The following is a 23,241-nucleotide window of genomic DNA, read 5'->3' on the forward strand; positions in this document are numbered from 1 at the left end:
GAGGAACAAAATTGTTGATGTTTCAGGTCAAAACCCTGAATCAGAACCAATAACTTGGCCAATTAGACAAACATGATAAAGCACCGGAGGGATTTAACACACAAAGTTATTGAAGCAGTGAGGGAAAGTGACAATACACAAGATGAGGTTATTTGTCGATGCGAAAAAGCCATTCTCTAGGTGGATAAAGGACTGGAGACTTGTTAACCTGCCAGCACCTTGTGGGACAAAGGATGGCCTGTGGTGAGCTTGTTGATACATTGCAGAGTCATGTTAGAGACATAGAGTTGTAAGGGCCACCAAGTCTGTGCTGACCATCTGATTTCATTTTATCCTTCCCACCTCACTCAAATCCCCACAGGTTCTACCACTCACTTACACACTAGGGGCAATTAACTTCCAACCCCACGTGTGAGGAAACAAGAGTTACTGTGGACCAGGTATGGCATTCATCCTTATGTCTGCAATCAAAATGACATATTGATCACCAAAGCAATGGTGACAGAAAACTTATAGGTGTTCAAGAAGATTTAACAAAGACTCCATAGGCACAATGTGAAATTGAAACAAAGTAAGTGTACTTTTACCAGAAGGAGTTCATGTACTTAGGCTTAAAGATGCATGGTTGCAGACTCCGGTCTGTTGAAGAGAAGGTGGCAACAATACTGAAAACACTAAGGCCAGATAGTATGATGGAACGCTGGTCTTTCCTGGACTTGCTAAAGTATCATGTAAGTTTCTTACCAGACCTTTAACATCTCTCCTTCATCTACTGAAAACGAATGGACTGTGATATAGGATCAACAAAGGAGGTTCAATAGGGAATCATTCCTATTTCACTATGATAGTAAAAAGAGGCTGAAACTTGCATCTAACTATGGTGTTGAGGCAGTTATTGCCCATGTTTTGGACGTAAACAATGAGCAACTAATTGCATTGGATGTTATGGACATCGGTCATAAATGACCAAATGTGTACGCTTCTTACTTGCAAACTGAGAAGGCAATGTGAACAATTATCTTTGGTTAACTTAGTTGCATAAGTTTTTACTCTAATAACTCCTAATGCTGTGATCGATCACTAACCTTTGCTGATCATCTTGGAACCTAATTCAGCCGGTACCACAGCAGAGGTGGGCCATTTTGCTTTCTCTGTACAATTATAGCATAAGTAATAAATATGAAAGCAAAATGCCACAGCAGATGACCTATCAAGGCTTCCATTTGAAGAATCAAAAGGGAATTTGCAAAATATACTTTTAACATTACAGGCAACCAACAACAACTTGCTCATCACTGCTGTGGAAATGGCAAGGACTATTTGGGCAGGCACCATGGTGAATGTATCCTGATAGGAATGAGGTCAATGGAGATCTAAGTAATAAGATTTGAGCTTACACCAGAAGCATCAAGAATCGTCTACAATCTGAGATATCATGTGGGGAAAATACTTCATGGGTGACTTTTAAAGGAACTGCACCTCTTATCATCTGGACATGTGTAGGTGGTGGGCCGTGGTTTAAGTTATTGGCCTCATTCAGACCAAGATGTGGAAGAAGAAGTCAACAATGGCAGGACACAGGATTGGAGAACACTGGTCCTGATGTGAGAATGGCCTGCCATCCTGTTTCAAATGGTCCACACACCACCTATTGGGAGAGGAGAGCAGACTATCTCCTAATCATAGTCACCGCAGGTAGTGACACATTGGATCTTTCACCCCACCCAAAGGAGTACTGATGAATTGGGGATCATTTTTAACATGATGTACCTAAAGAACTTGTGTCACAGTGGGCCACAATCCCATCCTGTCCAGTTTGAAAAAAGATATGTGGAAGAACAACACAAAGTACACCTTCACATCCATGCCCAACTCACTGCCTCAAAGCAACAGGAAGAACATTCTGTCCACCATATAAAGGAAGAACTAAAATATCAGTTAATGGAGGGCACAGATAAGCTGCTTTCTTGTAGGATGACATTACATAACACCCTGGCTGAAAAGCTGAAGAACCATAGGCTCAGAACAAGGCAGAATCTGGTGCAGCCAAACCTCATGGGGCCAAAGTGGAGGACAAGAAGTGGAGTCAAAGTAAATACTCTAGGTCAAACCATTGCTTGGGTTGATTCGGCCTGTACACACTAGAATTCAGACAAATGAAAGGCAACTTCATAGAAGCAGTCAAAATTCTGACAGGACTCAAAAATTTGGTTCCAGTGTTTTGGGGGTTTAGAACCAGGAGTCACAGTCCAAGCATATGGGGTAAGACATTTGAGACTGAGATGAGGAGAATTTCTTCACTCGGAGGGCAGTGAACCAGTGGAATTCTCTACTGTGACTCCTGGTTCTAAACCTGCAAAACACTGGAACCAAATTTTTGAGTCCTGTCAGAAAGTTGAATGGTTCTATGAATCTATCTGCAGTGGATCACCATCTGTAAACAGCTGGAGGAGAACTGAGAACAACTATGTCACACCAACACCACTCAGAAAGTCCCAAAGCGTTTGGAGACAAATGTTGCACTTGTAAGTATATACATGGCTGAATATGTCTCTTTCCCTTTTCTTTCTCAGTAAAACAATGGAGGGGGAAGCAGAGTAGTTTATGCAGAATCATTGGTTACTGTCCATAGATCCTTGAAGGTGGCAACATAGGTAGATAATGTGGGTAGGAAGGTACATAGTATACTGCCGTTCATTAGTCAGCCATCAAATACAGAAGTAAGGAGGTTATGCTCCAACTTTATAAAATCTTAGTCAAACCTCAGCTGGAGTATTGCGAGTAATTCTGGTCACCATGCTATGGGAAGGATGTGATAACACTGGAGAGGGTGCAGAGCAGATTCACCAGGGTGTTGCCGGGGATAGAACCATTCAGTTATGAGGTGAGACTGGAGAAGCTGGGTCTGTTCTCCCTGGAGTGGACGGCACGTGATCGGGGTGTGTAAAATGATGGGGGGGGGGGAGAGATAGGGTAGACTGCAGGAAACTTTGCTCCAATCTGACATAGATAAAACTAGTGGACATAGATTTTGGGTAAGGGGGGGGTAAGAGTTAGCGGGAATCTGAGGGGGACCTTCTTCACCCAGAGAGTGGTACGTACCTGGAATGCACTACCTGAGAGAGTGGTTGAAGCTGAGTCACTGAGAGCATTTAAGAAGTGTCTAGATGAGCGCTTGATTTGTATAGGCACAAAAGGTGATGGACCGTGTTGGGAGAAGGGTACTCACTGGCTGGTGTGGGCGAGTTGGGCCGAATGGCCTGTTTCCATGCTGTACAATTCTATGACTCTATTGTCATCGATGACAAATTGTCAAATGGGTGGTACTGACCATGTCGAGCAGTTAGGTTGAATAAGCTGCCACACCTTGTTTTAAACTCTTGAATCCTCCAGTGTTTCCCAGAGAATACCTACCGGTTTCACCAGGGACTAAACGTAACATTAACCAGTCTAAAGCCCTCAATGGTTTTTCACAGTAATGTCATTATCTCCTCTGTATAGGGGGCAGAACATTTTTAACTGGTGGATAGTTCAGGATTGTTGCAGTCGCATCCTGTAAAACAAAGTGTACGCCCTTTGTGCATCAAGTGCCTGCGGCAACCACGTCCCGGTCAGACTTTATCAGAAGCCTCCCCAGCTACGTGTGGTGGGTCATTACCAGCTGTGCCACTGTGCCACCCCGTGGTGAAGGTTGGGAATAACAAGTAGCTCCAAACCTGCAGCTTAACCTGAATCGATGGATGGTCACATTGAGTGTACGTGACCCAGCCCACGCTCTGCTGTCTTCTACTGCATTTCCCTTTTGCAGCTCCCGATATCCTGGAGGTGGTGCAGTCCACAAGCAGTGAGTAGGCCTCAGACAGTGCAAACCGAGGCCCCCTCCCAACACCACACTGATGGCCTCTGGGCAGCTCATGTCATTAGATGGCCTTCCGCCAGTGTTCCTAAATGTCACCCATTTTTAAAGGTATTTAGAAACAGTTGAAACAACAAACAGTCTGCTGGAGGAACTCAGCGAGTCAAAAGAGTCCCGATGCAGGGTTTCGACCAGAAACATCAACAATTCGTTTCTCCCCACAGATGCTGCTCGACCCACTGAGTCCAGCATCTTCAGACCCTTGTGTCTCCTAGAAACAGTTGAAACACATTTAAATAATGTAAAAAGTTCAAAATTACATTAAAGGTCATTAATGACACTTACATGAAACAGTTAAAAATATGAACAGTTAGTAAAATAATGTGAAACAAGAACAAACCACTTGGCTTCACTTACATTGTTAAAGGGGATGGTGCCTGCATGCCAGTTATGGCTGGGGTAAAGCTGTAGGGACAGATACAAAATGTGTCCGCTCCTCAGATCAGAAAGATTAGGAGCCACCCTTGGACACGGTGCTGAGTTCAGGTGCACAGCAGGAGGTCAGACGTCCTGACATCCAATTTCCAATGTGTTTCTGCAGAAATCAGGAACATTCTGACACATGCACAGATGCCAGCCTTTCCCTCTGTACAGAGCCATTGGCTAGCCATCAGCGCAACCTGGTCCATTAGATGATATTGACTCAGTTGTAGATAATATGATGAGACAGTGCCACCTTCTTCTGCAATTCTAATGGAATGTTTTGATGCATTTAGTGATAAAATTCAATTGGATTCAAGTGCACAGACTAAGAGTTATTGAAACTATTTATTATTCAAACACACTTCCAAATAATAACACCTTTGACCTCATGTAAGTCGTGTGGATCTCTGCAGAGGTACCCATTCTCGTTACCCTCAATGTCTGATTCCAGTCATAATGGTGACTGACCTCACAGAGAATCAATTATCTGTGGAAAAGTATTCTAGAATTAACAACAACTTTGGGAGAGGAGGAAGTGATCATGCACCTGCCCTGAATGAGTGCATCAGCATGCGGCTTGCTGGGGGAATCAGCCTTTCGCTAAAGTGTACAGTAGTGTGTATTTGCAGAGCACATGGATGGGTCTTACACTGACCGTGTGCAAGACAGAAGTCATCTACCAACCTGCTCCCGCTGCACCATGTTGCTGTCTGACAATAAAGATTTATGGTGAGATTCTAGAAAACATGGACCACTTCCCATATCTCAGGAGCCACTGCTGATGAAATTCACCACTGCCTTCAATCTGCCAGCACAATCTTTTGTCAAATAAGGTAAAGGATATTTGAAGATTAAGATCTCAGACCTGGCAATAATCAGCTGCATTCCTATACTCCTATATGCTTCTATACTCCCTATACGCCTATATTTGGACCAGTTACAGCAGGCATCTCAAGAAAATGGAAATACATTACCACTGCTGTCTCCACATTCACTGGAAGGATAAGCAAACCATTGTCAGCATCCTTTCACAGGCCATTGTCCCCAGTATCGAGGCCCGAGTTACACTCAGTTAGCTAATTTGGGCAGGCCATGTTGTTTTCATGCCCAACACCAGACTCTTGAAACACTCATCTTATTCCCAGTTCTACCATGGGAAGGAATTATCAGGAAGATAGATGGGATGTGTTCAAAGCCTTCTTGAAGAATTGCAGCATCCTCACTGACTCCTGGGAATTCCTGATCCACGACATACAAAGTAAAGAAGGAGTATTTGGGATGTTATTGAGGACCTTGAGCCCAATCATTGGGAGCACAGAGAAGCCTTGAGTAAATGCCAAAAGGACCATACCAACTCACAAACTACCAACCTGCCCACTCTTTGGAAGACTTTATGGTCCCAAATTGGCCTTATCAGCCACCTTAGAACCCACAAAATCAGAGTGGAAGCAAGTCACCCTTGATCCCCAGTGTCTGTCTAAGAAGAAGAGGAAGATATTTGCTGCCCACAACTCTGGTTACCAAAATTCAGAACTACTGAAACTTCCTCCTGTAACCTGGGCACCCACTGTTGATGGTACTCCAATGTGTACAACACTGGTAAGAATTGTACTTCGTCCCTCAGAATGGATTCTGTGCAGTTAAGCCTTCATAGCAACTGACAACACACACGATAAGTGCAGAGGAGTCCCTCTGGTTTCCTCTAAAGGCAACACAGTGGATATCCATGAGATCCCAGACAAAGTCTACATCTAGCATTGTCTGGCTTGCATGGTCTGTGCTAAATATGGATTCTTGGAATTACAGTGCGATTCTTATGAGACAGCTTCTGTTCCACCCCCAGGTGAAATAGCAAGTCCATTGACAAAAATCTTGAAAGCAAAACAAATGTTGACTGTAGTGTCCAAGTTATTATTGCACTCATTCTTTTCTGTTTTCACAGGAAATAATGTGACAGTTCTGAGCTTTGAAAGAAAAACAGCTCCGGATATGAGCAAGCGCTCAATACTGCACGAAATGCAAATGGTATGATTAATATGTTCACAGTTACAATAGCACAATTAAACACAACTGAAAACTCGCTTCAAAAAGACTTTATTTTTTTTAGAATTTTCTTTGTCCACCTTTTTCCTCCTTTTCCGTAGTTTGTATCTGGTTCCCTAGCTGCCTGCCACTTCAGCCTGAGTGATGGTCTTCAAGAAAGAGCCTGGGCAGGCTGGCTTTCAGTAGCAGCAGTGCAACTGAGTCAGTTCACTCCTGACATAAAATGGGATGCATTAATAAGTAGGAAGTCCTACAGTTGGGGACAGTAGTTTTGTTTACTCTAGTTATTCTCATCTGTTGTCTGTTGTGGCTTCACTTTAGCCATTTCCCTCCATACTGCCCCTTCTCCTCCATTATCCTCACCAATGTCCCTCCCTGCCACCCCATCCCATCATCTTTAAGCTAACCAGGCACCAATGAGATCAACTGCTTTGTACCAGGGACAGGATTAACAGATAGCTTTGAAGTGATGGACTTCACAAACACAGGGAACCATTAACATTCCATTTAGTTAAATCATGGATTAAATATTTCCACAGGACATTTATATTAATTCTGTCATAAAAAGAACAATTGAGAACAAAGAGATATTCATGATTGTGATATACTTACACTGTGGAAATTGGATGGCAAATATATCTGGTACATTTTATTGGTTCAGGTATATTAATCTGATGGAAAGATATATGCATTCAATTTCTGTCAGATGTCTCAATGAATTATTAATGTTTTTTTTCCCAGTTGCGAGAACTAAGGCATGAAAATCTAGTGATGTTCTTTGGTGTGTGTATTGATGCAACAAGGGTGTTTATCATTACACAATACTGCAAAAGAGGAAGTTTAATGGTAAGCCATTTAAATAAGAGTGGAGGAGCTTTTGGGGGATCACTGAGTGTTCTCAAGTGTGTAACATGCTTTCTCCTGCTGGTGGAGGGTCACTGCCTCGACTATTTCCTTCACTTTATCTTGACGACCAAAGCAAATCTTCTCTCAGTCCTTTCTCTGAACCCTCAACTTACTCTGTTTGCTAAAATGCTTCTTTTTAATGTTGAAGCATAAGATGTCAAAGTGTAGTTTGTTGCAGTTTTAAACACCGAATGAATAAAGCCCAACAGAGTTGCTAATTACAGCTTCTAGAGGTCAGAGATTTGTCAAGGATGCTTGTCCCTACACAGGTGCAAGCTTTTGACCTTCGTGTCCATTTTCCAATCACTGAAGTGGAAGTAAAAGTCCGTGCAACTTTCTAAACATCCTATTTTATTCAATGTATTCAATTTTCTCTCACTAGGATATCCTGAAAAACATAGATTTTGAACTTGACTGGATTTTCAAGCTCTCACTTGCTTATGATATTATTAACGTGAGTACATGTAAGTAATATTTGGACATTAGTAAAGATTGACTGTGATATCAAGTTTATGCGCCCGGCTTCTGTTATCACCCATCGTCCAAAGTACTAAGGCTGGTTGTGATTTAGTTTCAGCCCTTTCCTTCTGCCCTCCCACTCTCCCCACCCAACACTCGTCCAGCAGCCTTTCCCTACTGAGATCCCACCCACTCCCCACACCTCCCAACTGAGTTCAGTTAACCAAGAATGGACCAGGAATCAAAGTTGGGATCAGATTTAAAACTGCTTAATCATGGGGTAGATTTATAAAATAGATTGGAAGTAATGGGCTTCACCTACATAGATGACAGGGAACTATCATATCTCCCATTTAGTGAGATCACAAATTAAATATTTCTTCAGGCTGTTTCTTTCAATTTTGTGAGAAACAATCCAGGATTTAGACCCAGCAGCGATGAAGGAACAGCGATATATTTCCAAATCAGGATGGTGAGTGATGTGGAGGGGAATCTGCTATTTCTCATTAAAACCAACACAAGCTGAAAACACAACATTCCAGTTTAATCTGTTAACCTCTTTATTCACTTACCTTGATGAAAAGGCATTCATTAAAGCATCCATTATAATTTTGATTATTTCTCTTCGAAAGGAAAATTAGTTTATGTACTTATAAACATGGATCATGCTCTTAATCTTACCTGATGGGTTGTAGGTCTGTTTGCCAATATTATACTTCAAATTTAAAGAATTGCTATTGGTGGGTTTTTTGCAATTCTTTAAATTTGAAGTATAATATTGGCAAACAGACAGGCCAGTTGTGGGCAGGTCTAGCTTTGTCTCTCCACTGACTCTTGGACTATCTGTTGGGAAAGTGAGTTTTGATTCAGAGTCATAGTCATGGAGTCATAGAGAGATACAGGACTAAAACAGGCCCTTCGGCCCACCGAGTCCACTCTGACCATGAATCACCCATTCACACTGATCATACACTAACCTATTGTATACCTCCCAGATCCTACCACTCACCTACACATCAGGGGCAACTTATATTGGCAAATTAACCTACCAGCCCACACTTCTTTGAGATGTGGGAGGAAACCGGAGCACCCAGAGGAAACCCACACTTCTGCAATGAAAGCAGGGACAATATGCGAACTCCATGCAGACAGCACCCGAGGTGAGGATTGAACCAGGGTCACTGGCTCTGTGAGGCAGTGGCTCCACTAGCTGTGCCACTGTGCCACCCATTTTATCTCTGAGATCACTGGGATCAGCACTGAGAAAACCTGGACAATTGTGTCCGTTAAGTAATTCTCGGACAAAAAATGTCCAGGAATTATTCAATCCTTGGACTTCAGGAAAATGATATTTGAAATATGTTGTCCCATTAGAATATCATTCCGGGCAGTCAATATTCTTTTCAAATATGAGGCATCCTATCAAATATGGGAAAGGTGACACCCTACACCTCCTTCGCACCTGTCTCCTCCAGAAGCCAAAATAGTGGTGCTTTGCTGTATTAGTAATTCAATCTCTATGCCATTCTTACTCATCAAAGGGCAACACCAGAGTGGATTTATCATGATGCTTGCATTCCCATACATTCATAAAATGAAAAGCAGACATCCAGAGCCCCCATAGTTATTTTAGACCATGATAACCTTGGTTTGGCCCACTGAATCAACTGTGGGCACATTTGGACTCAAGCTCTCAGGGTAGACTAATGAGCAGCAGCCCAGCTGAGAGATGCAGGTCTGTGGATGTCAGCTGGACCCAGGATCAAGCGGAGACTGTCATTCCTCACTCAACTAAATTGAATGCAATTAGAGACATGGTTGAAAGAGGGCCTGGACTGGTAACTTTTTTTTCCCTTTTTCTTGTACTATTTATTTATTTTGTAATTTAATGTAATTTTTATGTCTTTGCTCTGTACTGCTGCCGCAAAACAAACCACGTCATATAGGTCAGTGATAATAAACCTGATTCTGAGGTTCCTGGGTAAGGAAGTTTCAGGCATGATCGGGGAAAAAGTAAAAGAGATGGGGTTTATATTGAATAAGGAAACCATCACGGCAGTAATGAGGGAGGATGTCCTTGAAGGTTCTTTAGATGAAGATGAGTAGTGGTTGGAAATAAAAAAATAGACAATCTACTTTGCTGGTGACATACCACAGGTTTCTCAACAGTCAGCAGGAGATAGAGAAGCAGTTATATAGACAAATCACAGAGGGCATACGAGCAATAGGGTAATAGTAACAGGGATTTCAACTCTAGAATTAATATCCTAGAATATTAATTCTAGGATATTAATTGGGATCACCTTAGTATTAAAGGCCTCAAGGTGGTAGAATTTTTAAAGTGCACCCAGGAGAGCTTTGTGAGCCAGTTTGTAGATAGTCCCACTGGAGAAGAGGCAGTACTCGGTTTTGGGGATAATGACCAATACTGTGCAAGGTTCAGGGTGGTCATGAAAAAGCATAAGGATAGTCCGGAAATTAAGGTGCTGTACTGGGGGAAGACAGGGTCAGGCAAAAAAAAGACTGGGGCAGCTACAACTGATATGTGGGAGTCTTTTAAAAGTGAAATAGTGAAGGTTCAGGGCCAATTTGTTCCTGCAAGGGTGAAAGGTAAGGAAGGCAAACCCAATGAACCTTGGATTACAAGGAATATCAAAGCAACAAACAGCCTGCTGGAGGAACTCAGCAGGTCAAGCAGCGTCTGTGGGGGGGGGGGGGGGAAGGAATTGTCAACGTTTCGGGTCCAAACAAGATTCCAGTGCCTGCAGTCCCTTATGTCTCCAAGGAATATCATAGAAAATAAAAGTATATGTCAGGTATAGAGCACTGAAAACAGGTGAGGGCCCTTCAGGAGAATAGAATGTGGAGTGGGGTACTTATAAAAGAAATTAGGAGGCAAAGAAGAGCCACAAATTATCGCTGGTAGACAAGATTGGGGAAAATCCTGAGGCATATTAAAAATAAGGTCCAACCAAAGAAAGATTGGGGCCCATTAGAGAATATGGGTGGGGTCTAAATGAATAGTTCTCATCTGTATTCAACTGTATTCACCAAGGAGAAAAAAGTTGTACATGAATATTCTAGAGCATGTTAACATTAAAAAGAGGATGTATTATATGTCTCATTGGGCATGAACATGAATAAATCCCCAGACCCACATGAGAGGTCGGACGTACACCATGAATGGTAAGGGTCTGGAATAACACACACAAAATGTTGGAGGAACTCAGTGGGTCAGGCAGCATCTATGGAGGGAAATGGACAGTTGATGTTTTGGGCCAAGACCTTTCATCAGGACTGGAAAGAAAGAGGGCAGAGGCCAGAATGAAGGTGTAGGGGGAGGGGGAGGAGCACAAGCTGACGGGTGATAGGTGAATCCAGGTGAGGGGGGAAGGTAGGTAGGTGGTGGGGGGGGGAGTGGGAATGATGTGAGAAGCTGGGAGTGATGTCAGGGAGAGTATTGAGGGAAAGATGGTCCTTGGTATATAAGTCCATAGATCAAGGTGGCAGCACAGGCAGATAAAATGGTGAAGAAGGAATATGGGATGCTAGCCTTCATTAGCCAGGGCACGGAATAAAAGTGAAGGGAGGTCAGGGGACAACTTTATAAAACTTTGCTTAGACCACAGCTGGTATATTATGTGCAATTCTGGTCACTACTCTTCAGGAAGGACAAGATAGCACTGGAGAGGTTGCAGACAAGATTTGTCAGAATGTATCCTGGATTGGAATGTTTCATTTATGAAAAGAGAGACTGGATATGTTGGATTTGTTTCCCTTGGAACAGATGAGGCTAAGGGGGAAAACTGGAAAGAGCTATACAAAATTATAATTATTACAAAGATAGAGAGGATAGTGAGAAACTTTTCCCCATAACAGACAACGTAGGTTTAAGGTGAGGAGTAAGACGGTTAGAGGGGATTTAAGGAAAAGTTTTTTTCACCCAGGGGATGGCTACAATCTGGAAAGCTCTGCCTGAAGTGATTGTGAAGGCAGGTACTCTCACAACATTTAAAGAGTATTCAGATGAGCAGTTGAATTGCCAAGCTGTAGAAAGCCATGGACCAAGCATGGTAAATGCGATTAGTACACATGGGTACTTGATGGTCAGCATGGAAATGGTGTGCTGAAGGTCTGATTTCTGTGCTGTGTGACTCATTGACTCTAAATTAAACACAGACATTAGTTAGTTAGGCAAACATTGCATCTTAGATATTCTCAGATTCTGTACCATTGATGATTATTAAATTCAATAGTTGTAATAAATGTAATCTGCAGGGAGAATGAATGATGTTTTGTATTTTCATTAGGGGATGATATTTTTACATGACAGTCCACTGAAGTCTCATGGTAACTTAAAGCCTAAAACCTGTCTAATAGACAGCCAAATGTAAGTCAAGATATCAAGATTTGGACTCTGGGAGCTTCAATATGAAGCCAAAAGGAAATTAGTCTTTGCTGAAGATATGGATTATACAGGCACATTTAATCATTCCAAAGAGTAGTTTAGTAAAAGTAAGCATTTAGGAATTTACAGTTCATCTTCACATGCATCCAATTTGTCTTCTGGCAGATCTATACTGGACTGCCCCAGAATTATTCCACTTTGAAGAATGCCCATACAATGGGACCCAGAAAGGAGATGTATACAATTTTGCCATTATTATGAAAGAATTGATTTATCATGGGGAGGAAGGTCCATTCCATGATTTTCAGATGGGCCCAAAAGGTAAAACAGTTAAGTCACTTATATCTATTGTTATTTCTACCGTGGATTTTATTGTGCGCTGTATCTTTTAAGATGTAACTGTCGAAACTTGCAGGATCAATCTGCATGTCATTGCACAGAATCTATTTTTGCCTCTCTGTCCTATATATTTAGAAATAACCTCCATTGCTAAAAGCCAGAGTCATAGAGAGATACAGCATGGAAACAGGCCCTTCAGCCCACTGAATCTGTGCTGACCACCTATTTACACTAATCCTACATTAATTCCATTCTCCCTCATAGTTAATCCAGTTCGTGCACCTCCCTGCTCCATCCCTTTCTCTTTCTCACACTAATCTTTCCTCAATCACCTTCTCTCAATATCTCACCTTTTATCTCTACCTTTCTAATCCAACTTTCTCCTTTACCTTTCTTAACATCTGCCACTCTCGCTGTTAGATTTCTTTGGTGTCTTTGGTCTTTTAAACATACATATTATTGTGCTGAATTTTGGGATGTTAAAGTTAGAGGTATTAGCATTGAGGAACTTTCTATTTTTCACACATAAAACCAACATAAAGCACTCCTAGGGTAGTCAAACATAGATCAAAGCTTAGTAGAGACGCAAGAGACTGCAGATGCTGAAATCTGGAACAACACACAAAATGCTGGAAGAACTCAACAGGTTGGACATCATCTATGGAGAGAAATGGACAGTAGATGTTTTGGGTCAGGACCCGTCATCTGGACTGAAAGAGAGAGGGGAAAGGTGAGGGGAAGGGAAAGCTTTCTCAACTTGCTGCAATCAAGTTTCTCAACCAAAAAATAAGAGAAGTATCTCCTAATGTTGAGACACATGCTCCAGAAAGCCACTAGAACTTTCTGTTCTCCTTCAAATTACTTAATGGGATCTTTCAGATCCTTTTGAGCAGGCTGAACCGAGCTCAGTGTCTCACTTAGAATCACAGTGTGGAAACAGGCCCTTTAACCCACCTTGTCCACAGAGACCATTCAGCACCCATTTATACTAATCCTACTCTCATCCTTACTTATTTTCCCCACAATCTCATCAACTGCTCCCAACTTCCACCACTAACCTACACTTAGAACATAGAACATAGAGCATTACAGCACAGTACGGGCCCTTTGGCCCACGACGTTGTGCTGATGTTTTATCCTGGTCTAATATCTATCTAACCCTTCCCTCCCACATAGCTCCCCATTTCTTGTCATTTATGTGTCTATCTAAGAGTCTCTTAAATGTCCTTAATGTATCTGCCCCCACAACCTCTGCCGGCAGTGTGTTCCACGCACCCACCACTGTGTGTAAAAAAACTTACATCTGACATCCCTCTTATATCTTCCTCCAATCACCTTAAAATTATGCCCCCTCATGTTAGCTATTTTCGCCCTGGGAAAAAGTCTCTGACTGTCCACTCAATCTATGCCTCTTATCATCTTGTACACCTCTATCAAGTCACCTCTCATCCTCCTTCTCTCCAAAGAGAAAAGCCCCAGCTCACTCAACCTATCCTCACAAGACATGCTCTCCAATCCGGGCAGCATCCTGGTAATTCTCCTCTTGGTATAATTTACAGTGACCAATTAACCTACCAAACCACACAGCTTTGTGATGTGGGAAGAAAACAGAACACCCAGAGGAAACCAACGGGGAAGCAGTACTTATGGAGGATCAGCAAGCAGACAGATGCCAGTAAGCAGCAAGAAGAATCACAAAAAAAGTACAAGATGTTGAATAGCATGGTATCTAAATTTAAGCAGAAAATGCTGGACAAATTCAGCAGGTCAGGCTGAAGACAGAAACACAATTAACACTTCAAGGCAATAACCTGTAAGCAGAATTAGGGAATGTTAGTGATACAACAGATCTGAAGGACCTATTATCACCCTCTATCAGCTAACAGTGTAAACCCTTATTGCCATTTAATCTCTGTCAATTTCTCAGTCCTTCCCTTTTCTTCTCTCCTCTCCTGTACTTTCTTTTTGCATCTGAAAACCTGACAACCTCTAACTTTTTCCAGTTCTGATGAAAGACCACCGACCTGAAATGTTAACTTTGTTTCTTTCTCCTGCTTGATGCACTGAGATTTATCTTCAATATTTTCTGTTCTTCCTATCGATTTCCAGCATCTGTGTTTTGCTTTTAGATTCAATGTTATACTATCCGTATAATGTACAGCTATAAAGAATAATCAGTAGGATTTTAAAAACATCAAGCCATACTTCAAAAGTAACTAAAACTTTCTTCTGAGGCAAGAAAAATGATTGACAGAGACATCCCCTGGATAAAATTAGGCCACATTTTGAAAGGCATTAGACATGATATGGTCTGAAACTCAATGAATAAAATGTTTAATATGTTAATGACCGATAGAAATACCTTTGCTCCATTTATCACTTTAAAGGCTTCAGTTTGATCATCTCTCAATCTTTGAACCCATTTTTTTCTGGTTCAACACTGGTTCTGGTTCAGGAAATTGTCAATGAAACATATTGCAGAGATCTAAGAAAAAATCTGACATAATTAGCATGTTATTTCACAATTCATTTTATTGTATTTAGAAATTATCAGTAGACTCATAAACCCTGTGATGTTGCTGAGGCTGACACTGTCGGCTGAAAAATGTAATGAACAGATAGTCTCTCTGCTGAAAACCTGTTGGGATGAAAGTGCAGACAGAAGACCAAGCTTTCATTCAATCAAACTTATATTGCGAAGGGACAATCCTGAAGGGTGAGTCTTAAAGATGCACAATCTGACACTGATGGAAGCCTCACTTGTCTTCAGTATTGACTTGTACAATAATTAGTTAAGAGTTCGCAACAACTCTGGTCAAATCAATGCTTTCCAATCTCAGTTGGGCAGCTGTTTTTAAGAACTGTTTTTGGTTTACTGCCCAAAGGAGGTTAACTTTGTGGTGCTGTCCATTTCTCAAAGAACTCCGTAAGTAACATACTGTCTAAAACAATTGCTGAATGATGTCGAAGTAAATGTCAGTCTCAGTTGTGATGAAAGGTCATGAATCCTTTCTGCAATTCTTCCTCTAAATATACCAGTTAGGAAATCTGTGGCTTGACCTGGAGTCATCATACACAGTCCCCTCTGTTAATGAACACGGAAGCATTTGCAAAAATTGAAAATTGACCTTCTTTGGAGGAACATGCTGAATGCATTCATTCAGGTACATGGGGGGTATCCTCAAAGCAGGGAATCACATCGTCTGGTTCCTGCCGCACATTGCTACCTTAATGCAAAGGAAATGCAAGCTTACATAATATTATTGCTGGTGTCATTCTATAGGCCAGTCATGGAAGGTCTCTGCCAGGAACCTTATCCTGCTTTTCCTGGGTCAGCCTCTCTGTAAGGATGCAACCAGACCTTCTGGCTGTGTTTTTCTCTGTTTTAACTTCTGTTTTCCAAAATATAGGCTATTTTGTATTTTTATTTTACTACATTATATGAGTTCAATTGGCTGATAGCTGAAGGCTGTGAGGCCTTGTCTACACATCCTTTCAGCTAATGAACCGGCAAGGTTTGCCAGGATATGATCAGTTGACTGTTGCAGTTGTGTTCAGTATCACTTGGATTCCAATCGGTGTGAAGGGCAAAAGCAAACTAAGCAATTTTCAGGAATGGCTGTGCTTCAGGTTATATATTTCTCTTCATCTTTATGGTGAAGTGAGCATTCTGGATGCTATGGTGGATAAACTGAAAAAATATGCTAATCAATTGGAAGAAGTGGTTGCAGAAAGGACACACCAACTCACACTGGAGAAGGGGAAAATTGACCAGCTGCTGACCAAGCTGTTGCCAAGGTATTGTCTCCTGGACTTCTTGATATTAAAGAAACTCACAAAATTACCCTTATACTATTCATAATTGTGGTACATAAAAGAACTATTCTAGATCTACGTGGAACTGTGAATAATTATGCACAGGAAGCACTAGGTCTTTCTGAAACACACACGACCACATTCACTTCACAACCACGTTCAACATATTAAGATTGAAAGGTCCAGGTCATACTCTGGCAGGACAATTGTAAGCATCTGACATTAGCTAGATTTAACTTCCTGCAAGTAAGCCCTTAATTTGTTTGTGTTGCAAGTGTCTTGAAGTGTGAGCTGGTAATTGAACTGTGTGGGAAACAGTGTATCAGGACTTGAGGTTGCAATCCACAGCAATAACAACATGTCCAAAGAGCACCTTTAATGTAGTGAAACCTCCCTGGTTTTCAGTGGAGAACCAATGAACACCAGTGCTTGTTGTGCCCATCTTAAAGGGATCACCAGAGTTTCTAACACAGATTCCTACACATCACTTAGCATGGGCTTGTTACATGCTATAGGAAAAGATATGGCCATTACACAATTACAATTTCAATGATAAAAAGTTGATTGATTGAAAAGAAAAATCAAGGCCTTACTGTGGGCTCTAAGATGTACACAGTTCAGATTTACAATTAGGTTACTTCATGCATCTTCAGGCCTGCTTCAGCATTATCTAAAGGGGACCTGCCTGAGAAAATCTCAGCAAAGCTCTTAATCTGCTTGACGGATCTTCCTCAGGCCTCCACAGTCCACACCTATCTCCAGCCAGGCAGTGACCTGACAGCCCCTCCCCACCCAACCAATCAGTCCAAGTCTCACCACCCCAACTGGCTGATTATGACCCATCTCACTCAATCACCCAACCTCTCTCTCAAGGTCCAGATTCCCCAACCTGTGACTGGTATCTCCATTCCCACCCCTCCCTCAGTGCCCAGTTCCTAGATCAGTAATTTATCTATTTTCCTTCAAATGACAGAGCCTGCAATGGAAAGTTGTTTGAGCGTGTGCAGTCTGTCCTGTAGCACACAATGTCTAAGGCCTTGTAAATTATAGAATCTTACAGCAGCAGGAACCTCAATCAGAATATTCATTGATTCCCCAGTTCACCACCTGTTTAATATGTCCATGCAGGCACCATTCAATTTTACATCTGTGCCTAAATCGCTTTGATCAATATTCAGCCTGGATATGTCAATCACTTTTCACACATACTGCATGGCTAGACTGAAGACAGTAACAAGTTAGGCCTAAACAATCAGCAAAATTCCCAGTTAAGTACATTACACATTAATATCTTTATTAATACCCTTGGTAAAGCAGCAGAAAACCTGAAGTTCGGAACAGTGCCGAACAGGAACAGGGCCTTCGGCCCATGATATTGTGCTGAACTAATTAAACTAGTAATTAAGCACCTAACTAAACTAGTCCCTTCTGCCTACACAAGTCTATTTCCCTCCATTCTCTGCATATTCATGTGCCTATCTAAGAGCTTCTTAAATGCCTCTATCGTATTTGCCTCCACTACCACCCCTAGCAATGCATTCCAGGCACCCACCACTCTCCGTCTTAAGAGATCTGCCCCGTACATCTCCTTTGAACTTGCTCCCTCTCACCTTCAATGCAAGCCTTCTAGCATTAGGCATTTTGATCCTGGGAAAAAGATATGGCTGTCTACCTATGCCTGTCATAACCTTGTAAACTTCTATCAGGTCTCCCCTCAGCCTCCTCCACTCCACAAAAACAACCCAAGTTTGTTAAACTTCCCCTCGTGGCACATGCCCTCTAATCCAGGCAGCATCCTGGTCAACCTCTTCTGCACCCTCTGCAAAGCCTTCACATCCTTCCTCTAATGGGGTAACTAGTATTTTAATCTTACAGGTCAATCACTTAGCCTTATGCCTTCAACAATTCACTGATCTTCTTTACATGATGAAGCAGTCACCTGGTGATGTTTTGGATGATGGTTACCATTTTATTTACTAACAGTTTCATCGCCGAGCGACTCATTCTAGGAAAGGCTGTGGAGCCGGAATTCTTTGAATCGGTTACCATCTTCTTCTCAGACATTGTTGGCTTCACGAAGCTTTGCTCCATCAACACACCTCTGCAGGTTGTGGATATGCTCAATGACCTGTACAGCTTATTTGATGACATTATCAAGTCTTATGATGTGTACAAGGTAGGAGAATACTTGCCGGATAATGCTGTTTGTATTAAATGTCGAGTGAACTTCAGCAAGTTCACCCCTGACTTTTCCTCATATTCTGCAGTAAACATAAACTAAAAATATAATTGCACAATTTTAACATAGTTGGCAAAAAACGGCAAGAACAAATATTGAAAGAAGAGGTAAAATCAATTGTACTTCAGATGCTTGCAATCTAATGTAGATGTTTTTAACATGTTTACTTCGTTAAAATTTTATTTATCTAAAATCAACCCATGAAGATATCCTATTCCTCAATCAGATTTAACTACTCTAGCCTACAATGAATTCAGCTTCTTTTCACTCATACCTGAGATGTGGATATCCCTGACAGGGTGTGCTCATCACTAATTTGAGAAAGTGGTGGTGCTTCTCAAATCACCACAGTCCATATGATGGTGGTGCTGGGAAAGGAGGTCTGGGATTTTGAAGCAGCAGTCATGATAGTGGTTTTATTTATAAAAATTTTTCACCTTGAATGGGATTATTAAATCCCAACATGGATATTTCTGTCCGAGGCTTGTGCAACTGCTCCCGTCATTTAAATATTCCTTATATTGGCAGTGAATGGTTGTTGAATTGAATAAAGTATCTAATGCAATGACAACATTTGGCAAGTTCAGACTGTATACAGTATGGTGATTGGCCGTATAATGACAAATGTGCATTGTCAATCAAGACTGCTACCTTTTTCCTTTGTAAAATATAAATCTAATGTAAAAAGGAAAATATTAATTTGTTGCCTGTTCACTTTGGTTAGTTTCAGACGTTTGTACAGTTTTTACTTCTGTTGTTTATATCATGACCACAGGTTGAAACAATAGGAGATGCCTACATGGTAGCAAGTGGACTTCCGATACGCAATGGAATGCAGCATGCTGGGGAAATTGCTACAATGTCTTTGCATTTTCTCAGCTCCATTGCAGCCTTTAAGATAAGACACATTAACAATGTACAACTGCAACTTCGCGTAGGTCTCAATACAGATAACACAAAATCAATTTCTTTTTCTTTTTGGAGAGTATAATTTGGTTTCTGTTGCCTATTCCTGCCATTAAGGCCTTGTAAAGTTTCAATCAAGCATCAAAACTGAAACAATGGTCTGGGACTAAATTAGGTTCAGTGTTGTGTTAGGGGGGCACACCAATGAACCCATAAGTTGCAGAGAAAGGGCAGTCAATTATAATAGCTTCGTCTCATTTAAGTTTATTAAATGGGTCATTCATGCAAGGCCAGTCCGAATGGTGACCTGATGAGTTGGCAGGAGTGGGGTAGCATCAGCTGGGTGCCACTGAGGACATAAGGGAACATCCCCTGACATTGCACAAGTGCTGGGAAGGGCTGCACAACTGATGCTGGAGAGAGCAAGGCCACACCAGGGAAACCCAAAGACTCCTGCTCTTCTGACCCATAATGTCTTTTCTCTTTAACTGTTAGAGGTTCAGACCCTTCCACACCATTTTCTTATCTAAATCTGTATTCATGGGTGTGAACACACATAAGAGTTTGTGTGGGGTATGGAAGAACACTAGTATATTTCAGGAAGCCTGGTGAGAGTTTCCTCCCAGCCAGAATATCTCATTTTTTAAGGTCTTTTCTAGTGGAGTTTCTGCAGCTGAACATTAACAATTTTCCAAACAATGATTAAGCTTGCACACTAACAGGGTAAAAATGCTGATCCTATTTACTTACGGTATTTGGCAGTGTTACCAATGAAAGAGATATGCAAACACTAGAGAACAAGTAGGATTTTGTACCGTGCAATTTACATCTGACCTCCTGCAGTTTATCAACAATGTGAGCTTTCCCACAGAAATAAATCTTTGTACAATCTTTGTACAAGCCACAAGGGAAAGTATCTGGTGAACACTGATGAACATTAACCTAAAGACTAACAGTTAATAGATACATTAGAGTACCTTATCAAAAAGTGAGCCTTGGGTAAGAATGGAGGAATTAAAAAAATCCACCGTAATTTAAAGGTGACATATAGATTGTAAGTCGACTTTCATCAGCCATATTCTCCTCTAATCTTTCAATGAAACAATGAATATTTCCATGCAGTTTTATTTTCTACATTCTTCTGACACATATTGACTTCTGATTCACATTCTATGGGATATTTTCACAAGCAGACTTTTGGCAGATACTTCTAATTGGTGGACGGTGTGTTTGAAAGACATCCATCACAGATATTGAATAACACACTTAAATCAGTGTTAATTGTTCCTGTAGGCCCAGTGGTTGCTGGTGTTGTTGGAATAATTATGCCTAGATACTGTCTCTTTGGAGATACTGTCAACGTAGCATCAAGGATGGAAAGCAACAGTTTACGTAAGTATTTGTTTCTTCCACCTGTCTTTAAATATATTTATCATTTAAATTTTATTTTCATTTTAATATTACTTTTAAATGTTTATCAGAGACATTTGGAGAAAGTGGGAATGGCCTTTGAAAGCACAAGCTGTCAGAAGGCCACAAGGAAGTCTGCAGAAGGGCCCTTCATTCCTGCCACCTGCACGCTAATCGCTACCGGAACAATTTGGGCTAGAGTAGGGGCTAAACGTGAGGCATAGACTGGGATCAAGGAGATCCAGCCCAATATGAGTATCTGGGAAGGGATTTGCTCAGTAACTAGGTGAAGCACTGTAACAACTAAGTCCTATTTTAGATTCAAAGATGTAAAAGTAATCAACTGTTAGCCATTGGACGGTCAAGGGAAATTACTTTCTTAAAGTTTTAAATTTCCAGTCTGATTTTAGAACAATTGCCCTTTTCACCAACTTTTCCCTTCATTGTTTATGCTAAGGGATGAGTAAAAAGTATTCCACACTTGTGCTTAAGCATATCTTTTGGGGAAAGTTTTTGAGAAGTTTGAATGAATATTCTTTATCTTATCAGCATGCAACATGTTTAAGTAGTGTCTGTAATTTTAAAAAATCATAGTTCTTCGTAGAAGTGTTCACAGAATGTGAGATTGTCTAACTGAGTACAGGTCAAAACTGTATGTACTTTAACACCACATTGAGCATTACATTTACCCACCTGATAACTGAATAGTGACATGCTGACAGGTCAGTATATACAATGCTCATTGAGAAATGTACACTGCAACGTTCATCCTTAAGAGATGCAGCCTGCATTATGAATTTCTTTTGCTGCTTATACTTGAAAGTACACGTCGCAAAGCACAGTTGATGTACTGAGGGGACTTGGAGGATATGAAATAGTGGAGAGAGGGACAATAAAAGTGAAGGTAGGGAATCAAATTTTCCAAGATATCATTTTAAGTTTGTTTTCCAGCAGAAGCCACAAAATACTATTTTAACAGCTTGTGCAGAAGAAATGTATACTGCGATTTCCATACAGTTCTGGTTCTCTACCTCTACTGAGCTCCACTCTGCAACATGTACAATGTTAGTATAACCTTGAAGTGATCCGTTTTCATACGCAAAAGGTGGTTGAGTGTTTTTTCAAAGCTGATATTGTACCATTTGTTGCAGCCAATATGCAAAACTATCACTCTAAACAGACTGCCACTGGTTTCCACGATGTTTACTAAAGCCTCCCTGTCATTTCTGTGTCAGTGCAATCTGAAAATGATGTCACATGGATAAAGAAAATGCCGTGCAATTGACTGAAATAATCAACCTTGGGCCTAGGCTGATTCTCTCTCATTTTTCCTATCTTCCTGTGATAAAATGAATGAATGGAGGACTTGTACACCCGAAGTCTATTGCAGTTTCCTGCTCTCAGAGGCTGAAACCTGAGTATCCTCCGGTTACAAAGAAGAAAATCTCATCATTTCTGTTTCCCTTCAACAAATTAAAATACGATTGCTATGCATTAAAGAAAAATATATAAATTTCAGAAAAATAACTTCAACCACACTCTTCGGTACAATTAACTCTTGTGACAAGGTGCATATTTCAATTCATAAGTAAAAATTCCATTTCAATTTTTACAGTTTGTAAATAACTCCCTTGTATTTTTCATAAGGGAAAGGGAAAGCAAGCAACATACTGGCTTAAAAACAAAGAGGGATTTAACATGCCTTTACTAAAATTTGAATTTAATATGGAAGACGGTTGTAATGGCTCAATGGATGAGGCAGAACTGGATTAATTAGAGGTAAGTTTCACCATATATGGTGAACAGCATCTACATAAACATTCTGATGTCAAAATTTTGTTTGGAATATCTGTGAGGATTGCCTTCCCTCATATTCAGATTTTGAAAATCTTATTCCTAAAGAAGCAAAGACTTGCATTATTATAGTGTTCCATGTCCTTTGAACTCCCCTGTCAACAATTACACTTAAAATGTAATCAATTACTGTTGTAATGTAGGAAATTGAAATGTCAGGTTCTTCCATAAGGGATGCTGCTGTAACGGTGTTATGATTTTATGAATTGTATCAAAGAGTCACTTTCCATGTAATCTGACACAGACACCTCATTCCAAGTAGCACAAAAGATAAAAGGTCTCTGTACACCAATCATGTTCAAAGTTCGTTAGTGCTGTGTAATTGTTGAAATTAGGAACATTTCCCATTGAACAACTGGTGTGTCTTGGGTGTGTCCCCAATCTTACCGGCACCAATGGGAGGGCACCTTCAAAACAAAATACATTTCCCTGGTTGTCCCTTTCACCTTTTTCGATAAATGCCCACTGTTTTACCCCACCCCTTCTCCCTGCCCCCCATCTATCTCCTTTAGCCAATCTCCT

At 41.0% G+C, this 23,241-nt stretch overlaps 1 protein-coding gene across 1 annotated transcript in view; it reads left to right on the plus strand.

Annotated features, from left to right (window-relative positions):
- gucy2g (guanylate cyclase 2g) overlaps positions 1-22,638 on the plus strand; it is a 41,673-nt gene extending 19,035 nt beyond the window's left edge. Inside the window, 14 exon segments of the mRNA XM_052027729.1 lie at positions 6,282-6,364; positions 6,484-6,622; positions 7,116-7,228; positions 7,671-7,742; positions 12,058-12,226; positions 12,321-12,476; positions 15,039-15,210; positions 15,783-15,791; positions 16,161-16,292; positions 18,294-18,486; positions 19,325-19,497; positions 20,747-20,870; positions 21,689-21,769; positions 22,513-22,638. Of these exon segments, the coding sequence (XP_051883689.1) occupies positions 6,282-6,364; positions 6,484-6,622; positions 7,116-7,228; positions 7,671-7,742; positions 12,058-12,226; positions 12,321-12,476; positions 15,039-15,210; positions 15,783-15,791; positions 16,161-16,292; positions 18,294-18,486; positions 19,325-19,497; positions 20,747-20,870; positions 21,689-21,769; positions 22,513-22,638 (1,742 nt within the window).
- Positions 22,639-23,241: the final 603 nt, after the last annotated feature.

Source organism: Pristis pectinata, chromosome 12, assembly GCF_009764475.1.
Source record: "Pristis pectinata isolate sPriPec2 chromosome 12, sPriPec2.1.pri, whole genome shotgun sequence".
Classification (NCBI taxonomy): domain Eukaryota; kingdom Metazoa; phylum Chordata; class Chondrichthyes; order Rhinopristiformes; family Pristidae; genus Pristis; species Pristis pectinata.